Below are 12632 nucleotides of genomic sequence, written 5' to 3' on the forward strand. Positions count from 1 at the left end.
ACATATTTATCGATATCGGCTTTTGCTTGAGGACAAGCGAGGTCTATGCTTGGGGGAGTTGATACGTACATTCTGCATCATTCTTTTAAATTGATATTTATTGCATTATGGGCTGTTATTACACATGATATCACAATACTTATGCTTATTCTCTCTTATTTTACAAGGTTTACATGAAGAGGGGGAATGTCGGCAACTGGAATTCTGAACTGGAAAAGGAGCAAACATTAGAGACCTATTCTGCACAACTCCAAAAGTCCTGAAACTTCACGGAGCATGTTTTTGGAATATATATAAAATATTGGGTGAAAAAAGAACCAGAGGGGGGCCACCTGCCAGCCACAAGGGTGGAGGGCGCGCCCTACCCCCTGGGCCCGCCCTCTACCTTGTGGGCCCCCTGGTAGGCCTCCGCTGCCAATCTTTGGCTATGAGGTGTCTTTCACCCTAGAAAAAATCAAGAAGTTTTCGGGACGAAGCACCGCCGTCTCGAGGCGGAACCTGCGCAGAACCAATCTACGGCTCCGGCGGAGCTGTTCTGTCGGGGAAACATACCTCCGGGAGGGGGAAATCATCGCCATCGTCATCACCATCGATCCTCTCATCGAGGGAGGGTCAATCTCCTTCAACATCTTCAACAGAACCATCTCCTCTCAAACCCTAGTTCATCTCTTGTATTCGATCTTGGTCCCAAAACCTCAGATTGGTACCTATGGGTTGCTAGTAGTGTAGATTACTCCTTGTAGTTGATGCTAGTTGGTTTATCCGGGGGAAGATTATATTTTTAGATCCTTAATGATAATTAATACTCCTGTGATCTTGATTATGATTATGCGTTGTGGTTAGTTACGTTTGTTCCTGAGGACATGCGAGAAGTCTCGTTATAAGTAATCATGTGAATTTGGTATTCGTTCGATATTTTGTCTCTATATTGGGTGAGATGTATGTTGTCTCTCCTCTAGTGGTGTTACGTGAACGTCGACCACATGACACTTCACCATTACTTAGGCCTAGGGGAAAGCATTGGGAAGTAATTAGTAGATGATGGGTTGCTAGAGTGACAGAAGTTTAAACCCTAGTTTATGCGTTGCTTCGTAAGGGGCTGATTTGGATCCATATGTTTCATGCTATGGTTAGGTTTACCTTAATACTTCTTTCGTAGTTGTGGATGCTTGCGAGAGGGGTTAATCATAAGTTGGAGGCTTGTCCGAGGAAGGGCGGCACCCAAGCACCGGTCCACCCACATATCAAATTATCAAAGTAACGAACGTGAATCATATGAGCATGATGAAAACTAACTTGACGACAATTCCCATGTGTCCTCGGGAGTTTGTTCAGGCTTGTCCTTTGCTACAAAAAGAATTGGGCCACCTTGCTGCACCTTAGTTACTTCATTTACTTGTTAACCGTTACGATTTATCTTATCACAAAACTATCTGTTACCGATAATTTCAGTGCTTGCAAAGAATACCTTGCTGAAAACCACTTGTCATTTCCTTCTGCTCCTCGTTGGGTTCGACACTCTTACTTATCCAAAGGACTACCATAGATCCCATATACTTGTGGGTCATCAGCAGTCCGGCGCCGCTGTGCCCTAGCAGCCCCGCTACCCACTCTGACCGTCCGCCTGAGCTCCGATAGCGAAGCAACCTAGTGATACGTCGCAGCCTGCAGGAACCATCCGATATAATTGGTCGACATGTACGTTTCTAATAGAAACCATAGCAATTTGGATCATTCGATTGAATGGGCGATTGAGCAATTGAATTGTTGTTCATTGAGCTGCACCAGTTTGCAAACATTATGCAAGATTTTTTAAGGTTGCATTTTTTATAGTGGCAGCTAGTTTGAAAGAAGAAGAAAACTAGAAATTAGGATCCGTTCATAGGAGCCCACTTTAGATTATGTGGTAATTTTGACCCTTAAATTCGAGTTCGTTTTTAATAATTTGATTTGCAAAATTCGTCTTTGCTACATAGCTAGATCTAGTTAGATGGAAGAGGGTAATGGAAGAATTTTGAGCCGGAGACGAGCAGTTGCTGGCAAGTGCGTGGAAATATGCTCCTGGTTTCTGAGCGAGAAAGCTCTCGAGTTGCACTCGCTGGGCCTAAACTTGGAAGTAACATCGGATGAACTGAAGCGGATGGTTCATGAAAACAATGGCGCAATCTCAATGGAGATTATCCTCTAGGCAATGGAAGAAGCGATGGGGTCACCGGATCCTTAACAACGAGTGCGATGGTTCGAGTATTGCTCCTGCCTATCGTCGTGGAATCCAGAGCCGGAAGGGTCGGTAAATTTGCGTATTATTGACATCGTTGACGAGGAAACATAAGAGGAGGATGCAAACGATAAGGAGGGGGAGGAGAATCCTGGTGAGGAGGAGCGAGAGATTTGTAACGAGGAGGAGGAGGAGCAAGAGGATTCCGAAGAGGAGGAGAAGGAAGAGGATTCTGACGAGGAGAAGGAGAAGGGGGAGGATTCCGACGAGGAGTGGGAGGAGGATGTGGAAGACGACAAATACCAGGGGGTTTGGAGATCATCATCCAGAACGAGGTTGCAGAAGAGGTGTGCTATCTGGTGATATGAAGATCATCGCTCATCCTTCGTCGGCAGACATGAACCTGACCATTCCAGTGGATGAGGAGATGAATGACCAGGAGTTGATGGAGGCTGGTGTCGGGGAGGATCTGTAGCGGCCCTACTTAGAGTCCAAGCCGGGTTGCAAGACTGTCCCAATAGTGGTGGAGCCGTATGAGCTCTCGGCTCAATTTGGGCAAAGTTCTCAATGGTCCCACCACCTCCTGGCTCATCATCTTAAGCGTCTCCAACCCCCTTCTCGCTAGTGCCAAATATCCAATATGTGGATGTCTAGTGTAAACTGAAAAAATATGAAGTTGTTGTACTATGATTTGCTAAGCTTAATCATGTCGTCAACTTATGTTTGAATGTGTTTACAAAGTTGGTGTATGCTACCTTTAGGAATACCTACGTTGAGTGGCTTTTGCATGTTCAAGCACAATGCATCATGCAAACTTTTCTAAAAGTAGCCACATGCAACACTTACTTAAAAAGGTGCAACATGCAAAAATAACCAAAAATAGGTCAACATAGAATGAGAGTATCATGCACTTGCAGAGCTTATCAAAAAAATTGCAATATGTACATATGTAGTCCAAAATGGTGCAACACGTATGCAAGTAGTCCAAAAAAGTGCAACATATACATCGACCCAATTTTTAAACTTGTGTATTACAAGTTTATTATATTTCCTACTAACATGTTCACATAAGATCACTCAATGCAAAAGGTTTTAAATTTTTTAGGTTTTTTTATTTTCTTTGATTTTTTTCCAAAATATGGTCAAACTTGCAAGGTTGACCATTCCTAGCAAATGCTTGGGAATTTCAACTTTGGTTGTGCCCAGTGCCTACACTACCAATTATAAGCATAAAATGATTTTTTTCTAATTTTCAGGACCAACAAAAATCACACTTGTAGTTCAAATTTGAGCAAGTCCTGATAAATCTCTAGAAATTCACTAAATGGATGAAATATAGAAATAAACAAGAAAATTCATGAAATTGAGGCATTGTGTATCGTATGTGGTCTACTTTGGATAAAAAATGAATGGGCCACATTCATAACCAGGGGGTCTACCTACTATTTGTGCTCTAGTTATATATTGTTTGGTCAACAAGGGGTCTTTTGCAAAATTTGCAGCTCTCTCTGCTGTGCCGCCGCCCGTACGAATGCCACCAAGAGGGGAGAGCCATGCGGAGGTGCTCCATTACCACGGCCACCGCCTCCACCGCTCCTTCCCGCCACCGTGCATTCCCGCCAATTCTAGATGTCGTGAAAACAATCAACCGCCACCACTTGCATCCCCTTCCTGGTACTCCACTGATTAAATACCGGTGTTCGGAATCGTTCCACCGATACTTCACTCCATTGCTTCCACGGGTTGTGAAATCCAATCCAAACCTAGTACAGCCGCCATGGTAAGGCAGCTTCTGACCGCAAGGTTCTCCACAGGAGGTCATTGCCCCAGGGCGCCGGTGCCCGGTACCAGCGGTAGCGGGCTCCAACTCCGGCAAGGGCTCCAAGACTGGCACCAGCCCCAACTCCAGCGTGGGCTCGCTGGGCTTGGCCTCCTACACCAAGAACTCCGAGCTCGTGCAGGCATTGTCCGAGCTGTCTCGTAATCGCTGGGAGGCTGAGGAGGAAGGCGCCAAGGAGGTGGCCTTCGAGGCGATGCAGTAGCACCTCGATGTCCACAGTGTGGAAGACGAGGTAGAGGAAGATGTGATGACTCCTGCATATGATGTTGTCGTGCTCACTACCCAGGCCGAGGAGGCCCTGTGCTCGGCGCATCAGCAGCTCAACCAGGTGGTGCTAGCCGCGTCTCTGTCCACATCGCAGGCAGAGGTTGTTAGGCGTCGGGCGGCTGAAGAAGTGGCGGCAGCTTAAGAGTAGAGCAGAAGAGGGCGGCCACTCTATGTCGTCGTCCTATTCTCCTTTGACGATGAAGACCACAACAACGACGATGATGGCACCATCATCCTTTCGTTCGATGAAGACAACTAGCCTCTGTCGATGCCGGCTGGCCATCTTATGTCGCCCCTGTTAAAAACTCGTGCTTGTTAAGACTTTCTGAATCTCCGAATCCGATGTGTTTTACACTGCCACGTTTTTCTTTCCAGGGTCACTGATTTGTGTGCCCTTCTGTAACGTAGAATCCCAAAAAAATTCAGGTCATATAGTCGAGGCTCTGCAAATAAGCACAAAGACACATCCGACTAAAATGGCTCACACAATGCATAGTCAACCGTTGCTCTCGTGTTCGACCCCCACGGGCGGCACTATGTTCCACCCTTCATTTTGCAAATAAACCAGACACTGACATGTGGGTCCTGAGATGCCCGACCATCATTATATTCCACTATTTTTCCCTAATAAATATGCTGACAGGTGGCTCCTGGGTGCTCCATGCATCACTATATGCGCCAGGTAACGGTCAACTACTTTGACCGGACAGAAACGCTCGGTTCGGCATTTTTGAGTGTCGGGCGAGGAGGAGAAAAGTGAGGGATGTTAGTTGTGTGGGGCAAAACTGAGGAGTACTAAGCAACCGAGGTCATAGGAATAGAAATAGAAATCCATTTTTTATTCATTACCTTTTTGTTTCCAAATTGTGCTATTTTACATCCCATGCGTGCACCCTCTGGACCTCTTTCCATGGTGGCATCGTATAATAGATTGAGATCCTACATCAGTGGCACATAATGAGATGAGTCTTCTGTGTTACACCTCTCAAACTCCATCCATATTGGCATGAGTTTTAGTATATATATACACAAAAAATCAACACATATATACCACATTTTAGTATTTCAGCACATATATACCACGTGCGATGGAATAAAAAATGGTATTATTTTTTAGAAGTAGATAACAATAAGCTTGAACTAGATGGCACCAAACAATTTCCAATTACATTCATGGATGAGTAGCCTCTAAGTGAACTTCTTAGAGAAACATTGACATATTTTCTTTCTTCTTTTTCAGTTACAAGACAAACAAGAGGGACACATTTTTCTCTAATTTTCTTTCATTCAAGCTACTTGTACAACTCCTACATAGAAATGATCAAATGAAGGCGACTATATAATAAGATCAACAAAATCAAAGACAAAATTATGAGTTCACAAAACAAGATCAACACATTTAAACAACATCATGCACGTGGTTAAGGCGAGAGGATTTTGGGTTGAGGTTGGCGGTTGTGTTCCCGTATGCGGATATGCCGGTACTCGGGTATGGGTATTGCCTTCCCATCCCGTACCCGCCTTACCCACTCGGTACAATTTCTTCCCATTTATAAACCCATGGGTATATATTTTTCTCAAACTCTTGCCCTAATAGGGTTTTTACCTGTCGGGTTTGTGGGTTGCGGGTACCCATTGCCATGTTGAGGCATGACACATGTGGTTCGAGAAACCATAGGCCTTATGGTAGTGGCACAATCCGCCCGTATTCGCCTCACCACTGAGCTATCAGGATCTGTTCGCCAAGGCCGTTTGCCAAATATAGTTGATGTTTTACTTAGTCAAATTGACATATATAATACGTTGCTATTTACTTGAAAGACACCCCCCTCCGTCCCATAGTATAAAATCGTTTTTCAAGCTATGTTAGCTTGAGAAACGATTTTATATTGTGGGACAAGAGAGTATTTCATAGAAACTAAATCGATATTCAAAATATACGTTTGAAGACCACATCGATGAGTATCAAACCGTGACATTGGCACATTGTCGAATTTAACATTTGAGACAGAATGAGTAAAGTCATTTAACTAGAGCCCTATAAGATCACATGCACCGTCAGATTTATGTAGTTCATGGTTCGAGCTCACTGTCATCAATGCACTCAACTACACTACTCCACGAGAGACTGAGATTAGGTAAACCTCTTAGTCCCGTCATTAATCTGCTGTGCACACGCTAGGTCCATCCATGGGGCCCAACTCAACATCCAGCAAAATGCATTAACGACCATCGATGGATTCCAACATCAAACAACAACCTAAATTTATGTATTTGCTCGCGTGCATCAACCCAATTGGTCCATCTGGACGCAATACTTGTGTACAGTTATTACGAATGGGATCCCATATTTGCCAGAATCCCTATTTAAGCTCATGCATCCCCTACAGAGCTCCTCACAAGTACAACCACTTAGCAAGTCCATCCATCTCATCATCTACATCTGAGCTCAGCACTACTACTATTGCTAGCTTGATCAAGATGGCCCGTGCTGCAGCTGCTCAACTCGTGTTGTTCACCCTCGTGGCAGCAATGGTCCTCACAGCCACAGACGCTGCAATCTCCTGTGGCCAGGTGAGCTCTGCCTTGAGCCCCTGCATCTCCTATGCACGCGGCAGCGGCTCCAGCCCACCTGCGGCCTGCTGCAGTGGTGTCAGGAGTCTGGCCGGCGCAGCGCGGAGCACCGCTGACAAGCAAGCGGCGTGCAAGTGCATTAAGAGTGCTGCTGGTGGGCTCAACGCTGGAAAGGCCGCTGGCATCCCCTCCAAGTGCGGCGTCAGCATCCCCTACGCCATTAGCTCATCCGTGGACTGCTCTAAGATTCGCTGATCAACCACTGGCCACCATGGTCGCCGCCTATAGTGCCATCCATCGACACTAACTATGTTCGGGTCACACACACACACACACACACACACACATATATACGAATAAATGCTGTTCATGTGAGACAGAGAGGAGTATGTATGTCGAGCCAGTTCTGCATGGCCGGTCACACTATTGTATCGATGTTTGGTTGTTACTTCTCTCCCGTTGAGGAGATACATGAGGTTGTTGTACTTTGTACCATGTGCACTTCTGATTTATGGATCGTATATTCAGCAGTACTCGCATGCGTCGTTATTACACATGCATGGCTGGCAAAACATTAGATTCCTGTTTCTTGCTCCAACCAAAATGTAGGCATGCGTTGTTATTTACTATAATGGAACAATCACATTTCGCTTGTTTCAGTTCCTCTTACAAACACTACCTTTTTGTTTCTTAGGAAATTGGGGCCGCCCCCTCCAAAGAAATCATGATCTCCTCCTATTACAAACTATAACAAACCGAACTGAAATTGATACTAAAGCGATAGCCATAAACACCAGATACCAGATACCAGCATAACAAACGCAAAGATAACAATGCAACCACCAGTAAACACACCCAAAAACTGTGAGAGACGACACCGAAATTTAGTGAATGCAACCACCAATGAAAACTCCTACTGGTAATTGTTTCTAAGAAATTGGAGTAGTGGTATATTTCTGAAAAACGCACCCAGAACATAGATCGTCTGGCCAAATGTAAACAACTTCAGGTCTCTGGGACTGCTCGAATCACCATGTTCCGATTCACCACAAAAAAATTCTAGATGGGTTTTGGTAAATTTCAAACCACATACAGGAAAGATCATCATGCAAGATTGTAATTAATTAAGCACCAATTGTTAGCAAGTACGCCAATGAAAAATTGGAGCACTCTTGGTCATGATGTACTTACAATATACTCTATTTTTGCTAGCAATGGATCAGGGAGTATGAAATGGTAATTACGAAACCATCAAAAGTTGCTCTAAAAAATGAATCCACTTACAACAGAAGAAAGCCGAGTGGAGAATGGCAATGAGTACTTGCGCAGGAAAATTTAAAAAATATTCACTCAAATAGGACTAAGGGGACAATGCCATTTGTTGCCAATGTATGAGAGGCCTCGTGTGCACCTTTTTCCTCTCTTGTAATTTAGGATGTGTATTTGTAAAAACATTGTTTATATATTAACCAGGACGTGTGTATATATGCATTTTGATCAAAGTTTTGCCGTTAGCTTGATCAATAAATAACTTAAATACATGTCGAACGATCAATTTTGTTTGAGGGTGGTGCGCTCATATCATTGTTAAAGAAAGGACATGCATGGGTATTTTGTGAGGACACAAAAGATGATGTTCCTTTCCTTTCTCGTAAAACAAGATTTAATAAAAAAAAACTAGACCAATGGGAGAGGCCCCGTAGCATTTTCATTAAGAAGCTGTGAGACGTCAAGTTTTAATCCACGAAATAAATTCAGGAATCGCTTTCCCAGCTACGCTCACAGGCCCACACACACAGCTCATCTCCCACCACCGCTTTTTATTTCGAGAAAGCTTATCCTCTACACACTCTCCTCCCCCATGCGTTGCATCTCTCCTCCCAAATCCCAATCCGCCATGAAATCCCTCCCTCTTTTTCCTCTGATCCGTGCCAACGAGCAAGCCACTCCGATTAGCCAGCGCCGCCCCTTGAACTTTCCCCTTAGTCTATCCACCCACGATCCATGGCCACAAACGGCGGCGCTCTAGACCGGTGTGGCGGCGCTCTGGACCTGGCGATGCGTAGTGCTGCAAGGAGGCAGGTCCCCATGCTAGAACCGTCATTATGCTAGAACCATCGATGCGCCATGCTGGAAGCTCTAAGGCCACCGTGCTGGAATCCGGCCACGCTCATGCTGGAACCGGTGAAGTACTTGCGCATGAAAATTAACAACTATTGCTCCAAGTGGATGAAGGGAACAATGCCATTTGTTGCTAATTTATGAGATGACTCACGTGCACCTTTTCCTCTGTGGTAAACTGGTAATTTAGGATGTTTATTTGTAGAAACATTGTAAATAAATTTTGCCACGATGAATGTATGTATGCATTTAGATCGAAGTTTTGCCATTTTCATGCCAACTTAGCTTGATCGATAAATAACATAAATTAATGTTGACCGACCAATTTTGTTTCTGAGTGTGGTGCCCACATATCCATGTGAAAGAAAAGACATGCATCTGGTATTTGGTGAGGAAACAAGAGATGATGTTCCTTTCGTTTCTCGTAAAATAAAATTTAATAAGAACTAGATCAATGGGGCAGCCCTAGTGGCATTTTAATTAAGAAGGTGTGGGACATCAAGTTTTAATCCACGAAACCCACATGATTCAAACTTTGGTCCGCCAACGCAGACAACCACACTCTTTCTATTGGGCCAGACACACATCCACAAATCAAGTAGTAGTAATGATGATGATGATGATGATGATGATGATGATGATGATGATGATGATGATGATGATGACGAGGAGGAGGAGGAGGAGGAGGAGGAGGAAAGTTTTTACATGAACTTATGTGTTTTTGAGTTACTAGAATCGCGAGACCTCTTTGGAAAGAACACACATAATGTGATGTACAAAGAAGAAGAAATAGCATGCATGCAGCAACAAGTTATTTGCATCACTTACTTGAGAAGTTTATTCACTGCCTATAGTACTACTATCATTACAAGATTTTTTTCTGTTTCATGAAATTTTAATTGAATATCAAAAAATGTATGGCATTGTGTAAGTGTCTCAACCCTCAATGTAGCATCTATTTTATCAATTATTTATGTAATTTCAGTTCATCTTACTAAGTGTCTTCAGCTCTTCTTTTTTTGACTTACGAGTCTTTAGCTTTGACAAAATAAAAATAAGAAAACTAAGCTATGTTCTGTCTCACTGGAAGTGGATACTTGGTCGTCAACCACTTGCCTTTATCGTGCAACGGCATAATTAGTAATCATTCTTTTTCCATCTAAAAATATATATTTTTCTGAAGACATATTAGTATCTGAATTTGGTTAACTTTGGACGCTAGCAAATATGAACTTATATTTTAATTGAAGTACAAATATTTATGGTGTAGCTTAAATTTAAATAAAACCACGACATTTCTATTGGAACGGAGGGAGTACATCTCAGATAATGTCTCGGTAGTAAATAATACAAGGAGGACACGACAAGACATTGGACTTCTACTTTCTGCCTAGGCACAGTGGCATCTTCTTGCACGATGTTTTCTTTATCATTTATAAGCTGACTTATTGTAATTGCACCTCCGTCGCATACAAGATTTTTGTTGCCGAGAAGCTGTCAGACCAAGGAAAAGGTCAAGGGTTATATCAATTTAGGGATCGTAGCCCTAAGAAACCATGAAGTGAGACTAACTTGCAGAAATTGCAGTGCCCTCGATACTGTAAGTTTCCCATGCCTCCTACCCGTATGCATCAAAACTATAGAAAGATGCATCATGGCACACCGATTAGATTTCAACATCTTGTAATAGTATTTTCATCAATATAATGTTGAGGTAGGCTAGAATTGCGGATTTCTGGTAGCATACAAGGTGGGAAGTGTCTATGAAAAGAGAGCCTGGAGAAGGAAAATGACAGATTTTTAAGAATTGGGCCGCAGAGATTGGCGTTGGCCCCATTAATGCTTTCAACGCTACTATACACATCTACATTGGGGTACATTAATGTGGTCCATGTTTGGACGGTGCTTGCAGAAGATTTGAGGAGCTCAATGTGCCGACCAAAATAATATGGGCGTGACTAGTATAGCTTTGTAATTATTGATTTTTTTATCAAGGTCGCACAATACAATCCGAGCCATTATGGCGTGATCATTAGAAATGGGAATCAGGTGGTTCAATATTATTGGTGCTTGATGTGTGGCAAAAAATTCATAGCTCACAGATGACTCCATGTATCACTGTTACAGTTAAAAAAAAAGGTTGGATGTGTATCACGGTACATAGTCCCTATAGCAGTATCAAATTAAACATTTGGGACAGAGTAAGGACATGCATTTGATTCGACACCTACAGGATCACATGCACCGTCAGATTTGTGTAGTTCACAGGTCGAGCTCACTGTCATCATTGCACTCAACTACACTACTCCCTGGTCGATCATTGTGAGGGACTGACTACGTACATGTCTCTTAGTCCTGTTATCAATCTCTTGTGCACACTCTTATCAACCACATTCCACACCGCTAGAATCGTATGCATATGTATGTTTGGTCCATCCACCGGGCCCAACCTGACAACATCCAACCATCCCCTAAATGCATTAACGCCCATCAATTTATTCCAACATCAAACAACAACCTAAATTTATGAATTTGGTCCATGTGGGAGCAATACTTGACACCATAAAAGTATACAGTTTATTCCAGATGTTGTTTTTTTTATAAAAGAGAGGATCATCTCTCCGATTTCCATTAACAGAAATCACCGAGTCTTACAAGAGAACCAAAAGAAAAATGCCTACTCATCTAAACCGCGCATCTTCAGCTAACTGCAGAAGGAAAAAAGGGAACGAGCTAACTATAGAAGGAAAGGCGGAGAAGGGGATGAAGGTAGGCAGAGCCGCGTCGTTGAAAGGTAGTCGGGGGAGATCACACTGCCATGATTCTCCCCGTCCCCAGCCGCCATCCATTCATCGCTTTGAACACCTCTTCTGCAATCTTTCCCACCTGCTTCACTCCTGCTGCCATCGTCTCACTTCTTGGGGGGAGGGGGGGGGGGCGGGTGGTTCCTGCAAAATATTCCAATCATATCACTTTTTTAGAAACAAATTTACTGGAATACAGGGATCATACATCCTATTATTCTCAAACACTGTTCCATTATGCAATTTCCAGAGTGTCCAGCAGATGGCAGATACGCCTACCATCACAATACCCCTTTCCACATTCCCAACTTTTTTAACCCAAATTCTCATCAAGGAATCTAGATTTTCTAGAATGTCTATTAGTTTAAATGCACACTTCAGAACATTCCACAATAAGCCAGCTACGGAGCAGGTGAGAAAAAAGTTATCAATACTCTCATCACGCCCACAAATGGGACATTTTTTGTCTCCTTTCCAACCTCTGCATAGTAGGTTATCTTTGACAAGAATGCTATTTCTAAGAGCCAGCCACATAAAGAGATGGGGTTATTTGATCCCATTCTCTATTAAGTGTCTGTAAAAAGTTTTAACAGAATAGATACCATCCTTAGTAAGTGTCCATTTAATCTCATCTTTCCTGTCAGCCAAGGTGATTGAAGCACATCCCTCTTTAATAAGTTCCCACAGTTCTTTAGAATCACCAATTAGAGTTCTTCTCTAAAACTTGAGTAACAGTTTTATTCTTATCAAAACCAAAATAATAAAGTCTAGGGAAGCTTATTTTTAGAGCTATGGATCCGATCCATCA

The 12632-nt window shown here is 43.1% G+C and overlaps 1 protein-coding gene across 1 annotated transcript; it reads left to right on the plus strand.

Moving 5' to 3' along the window:
- The first annotated feature begins 6712 nt into the window (after nt 1-6712).
- Nucleotides 6713-7432, plus strand: LOC109783514 (non-specific lipid-transfer protein 4.1). Its single transcript, XM_020342118.4, has one exon. The coding sequence runs from the start codon at nt 6807-6809 to the stop codon at nt 7152-7154; it is 348 nt and encodes a 115-aa protein (XP_020197707.1). The 5' UTR covers nt 6713-6806; the 3' UTR covers nt 7155-7432.
- Nucleotides 7433-12632: the final 5200 nt, after the last annotated feature.

The sequence above is a fragment of the Aegilops tauschii genome, unplaced genomic scaffold (genome assembly GCF_002575655.3).
Source record: "Aegilops tauschii subsp. strangulata cultivar AL8/78 unplaced genomic scaffold, Aet v6.0 Super-Scaffold_100252, whole genome shotgun sequence".
NCBI classification, from domain to species: domain Eukaryota; kingdom Viridiplantae; phylum Streptophyta; class Magnoliopsida; order Poales; family Poaceae; genus Aegilops; species Aegilops tauschii.